Genomic DNA, 5,227 nt, shown 5'->3' on the forward strand with positions numbered 1-5,227 from the left:
AAATCCTTAAAAAAATACATTACAGCCACTACTGTATTTAAAAAAAAATGCACATGGAAGTGGACCATGCAGTTCAAACTCATGTTGTCAGGGGTCAGCTAGGATTTTACATTTGGTTTTTTTCCACATGAATATCTGTTTGCAGGGAAGAATTTGTTTCACAAATGCAATTTAGCCATTAGCGGTAACCCGTACTGATTCATACCCTTTTTTTTTTTAAGTATACCATTTATTTGTTTATTGTTGAAGATTTTATTTAGTCACCTATCAGAACAGCAGGGGGAGCAATAGGCAGAGGGAGAAGCAGACTCCCACTGAGCAGGCATCCCAATGCGGAACTCGATTCCAGGACCCTAGGACTGGGACTATGACCTGAGCTGAAGGCAGACACTGAACAGACTGAGCTGCCCAGGTGCCCCTTAAGTGACCCATTTACTGAAAGGAAATCCTTCCAGTGCTGTAGATCAGGGCCTGGCAATCTCTGTGCCACTTCTTTTACACGATGTACGGGAACGCGGCAATATTCCTTCCTGCCTCTGCCCCTGGCCGCTTCCACACTAACGTGGCCACACTGGGTAGCTGTGGCAGAGACCCTGTGGCTCGCAGCACCTAAAATATTGACTCCCTGTCCATTCACGGGTAAGTTTGCCAGTCCCTGGTCTAGGTAAACTTACAGTTTTCTACTCACAATCCCATTCAGCATGTTTGGTATCTGATGACTTTTAAGCGAGGCTGTATGAAAACATCTAAGTATTGATTATGTATTCCAAGATCTCCTCATGGCTTTTCATTGCGCGCTGTGTTTGCTTGCTTGGTTGGTCCAGTGCGGTTTGTCTTCAGGTGTAAATCGGATGTTTCGTTGGACACCTCCTCTTCTCGATGCCACTCGTGTACAAACCTCCTGTCCCTACCGGCTTCTCATGCCTGCCTCGGGGTTCTTGTTCCCCCCACACCAGTCCACGCAGGGAAGCCTGTCACCAAGCCAGTGACATTCCCTTTAGCTCCAGGCACACCGCAGGTCGCTGCTGCTGCCTCTTGTCTAGAAGCCAGTTTTCCAAGAGTTTACAACTGCTCAGCACAGAGTGATTTGGAGAACTTCCCTCTGATCTTAGATTTTGCATTGGAGGAAGAGTGATCTGAAAAAGGATTGCAGGCAGAGCTAGGAATAGGAGACTGGCTCTGGGCTGCTGGGTTTGCTGGGGGAGCCACTGTCGGCTCCCTGCAGAGTAAGGTTATCAATGGGGGGGGGGGGGTCAGAGCACAACGTCAGGATTCACGGAGTGGTTTTCTGAACGCCCAGCATGGGTCTTCCGGTCAGAAACCAGTCAGGCCTCCTAGGAGAGACCACATGTCCTATTTCAGTTGCCCGGGCACAGACTGGTCTTGGATGTCTACCGTGTTCTGCCCAGAATGCTTGACTCAACCTCTCCCGCGTCCTCGGTTTTTGCTACTTGATGATTTCTCGTCCACAGTGCAAGGAAGGCGGCTTCCCCCAGGACCTGTGGTTGGGCGTCAGTGCCGATGCCGTGTCGGTCTACAAGCGCGGGGAGGGAAGACCACTGGAAGTGTTCCAGTACGAGCACATCCTCTCTTTCGGGGCGCCGCTGGCAAACACGTACAAAATCGTGGTCGACGAGAGGGAGCTGCTCTTTGAAACCAGTGAGGTAAGAGGCAAGCCAAGGAAATCATTTGTGACCTTGACAAGAGAGAGAAACGATGCCCCATTTCCTGATGCCTTTGAATAATTTCTACTCTTTTGCTTTAAAATATATGAAAATACAGCATGGCTGCGCCTCCCCAGCTAAAGGTTCCCTGAGGGCCAAACCTGAACCCTCCCATATTTCTTCTGTACCTTTGCAGCCGAGAGATTTGGTTCCATTCTACCGGCGGGTCTTACCCGTGGAGGAAAGGAAATGATGTAGATGTCCAGAATATATATAGTTGGGCGAGGAAGCCTTGTGCCCATCAGCAGATGATGACGGCAAGATTCACAGCTGGAAGGAGCCAGGGCCACGACTGCCCTGGGCGTAGCTAATTCTGGCTCCCAAAATCACCCCCCAAAAAAAGCCTCTAAATGTGTGTGCCATCTGCTCCAAAGCTTAAAATGTCATCCTCGTCATGATAAATGGAGAAGCCTGCTGAGGCCACCACGTAGGACGCTGCTAGCGCGCAAGGGTGGAAAATGGAAATGAATGACCCACCGGCTTAGCTGTTGGTGTAGTCACGGGCGGGGGGGGGGGGGGGGGCGTCCCAGAGGCCGGGAGCAGCAGGCGGGAGGAGGCTGTGGGGCAGGAGGCCGACTAGGCTAAGGGGAGGGGAGCAGGGACACGGAAGAGGCAGGACCTTTGACAGGAGGGTTCCAGGCCCCCCGCTGCCGGGTTTGGGTGACTCCGGTAGAGAGAGTGACGGTGCCAGCCAAGGGGAGGGACGATGAGGTAACAAGGCAGCGGGGACGCCTTGAGAGGGGTGCAGGCCAGCCTGAGGGACAGGCCCAGGGGGGTGGCCGTGCCTGCGTCCCGGGAAGGGGCTAATGCAGGTCACGGCCAGCCACCACGTCTCGCTCCGTGTCGGGGGGCGGTGACAACGCTGTGGTGAGCCGGGGTTTACTAGCCGGCTGCGGGCGCGGTCGATCGCCAGTGTTTTCATCGGGGGGGGGGGGGGGGTCAACCCAGCCCTCAGGACACCCACAGTGTCCTTGAGTGGCGTTTTTTGTTTTGAATGTGTGAACTCTGCCAAGTGTCCATCAGGCAGAATTGTGGTTTTCGTGGGAAAGAACCACGCGGTGCGACCCACCGTGTTCAGAAAAGCCAGGCTTCCCCTGCCCGCCGGCCGCGGGGACGAGGGGAAAGCCGCGGAAGGACCGGCTGGGGACCGAACCCGAGCCAAGAGTGGCGCGGGGGCCCCGGGGGGAACGACCCGGCGGCCCTCCGCGCGCCCCCGCTGAGCGCGTCCCCTGTGCCTCGGCCGCAGGTGGTGGACGTGGCCAAGCTCATGAAGGCCTACATCAGCATGATCGTGAAGAAGCGCTACAGCACGTCGCGCTCCGTGAGCAGCCAGGGCAGCTCCAGGTGAAGGCGCCAGGGACCCGACGTGTCTGGAGCAGCCGCGCGTGAGACCCTCTGGCCTTGACCGAGCCCGTGCCGCGCAGAGCCCCGGCGGAGCTGCCCCCGCCTTCTGGAAGCCCCTGGCCGGAGGGAGGCGTCTCCGAGGGGCCGTCCGCCCTCTCCACTTCCGTGACCCTGTACTAAGCTGTCAACCGTAGCAGTGGGCCCCGTTTGGAAAGCTTTACTACTCTTAGAGGACACATGCCTTAAAAAAGAGAGGACAGACCCCCACCCCCACCCTGGCCCCCACCAAAGCAGCCAGAAGTGCCTTAACGCGTGGACCCAACACTAACTGACCTTAACTGTGCTACTGAAGGGAGCTGCCCCCGCCCCCTCGGGGAGACTCACGGAGCTCGGGGGAGGGGGCGTTCATTCATCAATTCTGCACTAACCTCCCAGCCTGATTTCCCTACTTGGAGGGAAGGTGAGGGAGCCAGGAGGGGGTCGGAGGGAGCACTAGGGACAGGATATTTTAGCTGGAGTGCTGCTGGCAGCCTTCTTCTCCGACATGGATTAACTTCTTTGTTTCATCTTTCAAGTTTCTGAGCTTGCCTGTGCATGCCTGTGTTCATAAACTCATCACTTTAATCACTGTCTCATGAGCATTAAAAGCAAAGGGAAAAAAGGATGTGCAATGGTGTAAACAGTCTGTCTGTATATTTTAATAGTTTAGAGTTCTAGTCTTCAGTCGTTACTTTATGAGGTGGTTTTATTAACAGACCAGAATCCTGGACTCTCCTGTCTTTGCTGTATTTCAGAAACCATGTGTTGACTCCGTTTCGTTTCATGACTTGTAGCAAAGTCTGCACTCTGTGTCTGCTGTGTTATAAACAGATATGCAGCCCATACAGATAATGGTTTTTATAAACCAGTCTGACTCTGATGCTGTTTTTAGAACTATATGAAGGCATTTTGGAGTCTTTAGTTTCTAAAAGATTTAAGTTAAAAAGAAATTTTCTTTGAGGGCGAGTTCGTATCGCTGCAAGTAGTGACCGTATGACCACGTTGGGTGTAGCGGAAAGAAGTTTCATTCCCCAGGGGTGTGATGCGAGAGCAAATCTTGAAAGGACCGTGACTGACGCTTTAAGAAAATACACTTTATCCCAGATGATAATGGTAGTCCGACAAGGTGCCTGTAAATAAATCAGTGTTTATGACCAGAAGAAAAATAATCTGGTCCTGGACTTTTATTTTTATATGGAAAAGTTGTAAAGACTTAGGCCAACTAAGTCTGCCCACAAAGAAAAAAAAAATGCCTTACCTCTCCGGGACAGCCCTGCGAAATTGTTTGTTGGCTCAAAGAAGGTCTGACAATAAAAGATATTAGCTATCCTGAGTGTGTTTTCTTGAGCAGGGGGACCTGAAATACATTATGGGATCGGGGTTTTCTTGTTGGTTTGGTTTTAATGCTTTTGGTCTCAGTGCCTAAGCTGCGTGTTCCTAAGTTGACCAACAGGTCTTAAAGTGGACGTGGAGACCTCTGGACTGCTCTTCTAGACACGCAGCACGACTCCAAGGAAGTGGAGAAGGTAAAAGCAAGGATTCCGTGAAATCCAAAAATCTAAGATCTGGAAATGCACATTTATGTCAAATGGTCTTGTAGCCCCAAACCCTGCTTACTCGTGAAATCAAGATGCTACAGCCACCTGCTTGCCGCCGTGCTCCCTGGGGAGGATCCACAGGTAGGCTGTCCGGCCACTGACTTACCCAGAGAACCAGCTCGGGACACGGGGTCTCAACTGGTCCCCTCAGCCAGACCTGCGACATGAGTAGCACCAGTCCCCCAGATGTCCCTTTTTCTTCCCACTGAATCCCACCACTGCCTGTGACCAGAGGGCTGCCCTCCCCCGCCTCCAAGGGGACTGGAAGTACCCTAAAGGTAGCTGAGCACCTGTGGCCGGAGGTGCTCAGAGGGAGGCTGGCAGAAGGGCCTCTTCCACTGCCCACCTCTGAGGATGCCCTCTGACTTGCTGTACCCCAGAAGGCCGCCTCTCTCCCCCAGTTACAGAAGAAGCAGCAGGTCAAGTGAGGCGCAGGGCTTCACCTGAAGCATTACAACAGCACCAAAGCCAGAACCTTGGTCTCTCTACGCAATGGCCTTTACGTGCCCACAACTGTGTTCT

The 5,227-nt window shown here is 53.1% G+C and overlaps 1 protein-coding gene across 2 annotated transcripts in view; it reads left to right on the top strand.

The window, feature by feature from the left end:
• The window catches only part of MYO10 (myosin X), a 212,994-nt gene extending 208,558 nt beyond the window's left edge, over positions 1-4,436 (top strand). The window contains exons 40-41 of one of the 2 annotated variants that reach the window (XM_032337728.1): positions 1,473-1,664; positions 2,971-3,072. In XM_032337728.1, coding sequence (XP_032193619.1) covers positions 1,473-1,664; positions 2,971-3,072 — 294 coding nt within the window. Of the gene's footprint in view, positions 1-1,472; positions 1,665-2,970 lie in introns of both variants that reach the window. The other variant, XM_032337727.1, reaches the window with a different exon arrangement.
• The last annotated feature ends 791 nt before the right edge of the window (positions 4,437-5,227 follow it).

Source organism: Mustela erminea, chromosome 3, assembly GCF_009829155.1.
Source record: "Mustela erminea isolate mMusErm1 chromosome 3, mMusErm1.Pri, whole genome shotgun sequence".
NCBI lineage: Eukaryota > Metazoa > Chordata > Mammalia > Carnivora > Mustelidae > Mustela > Mustela erminea.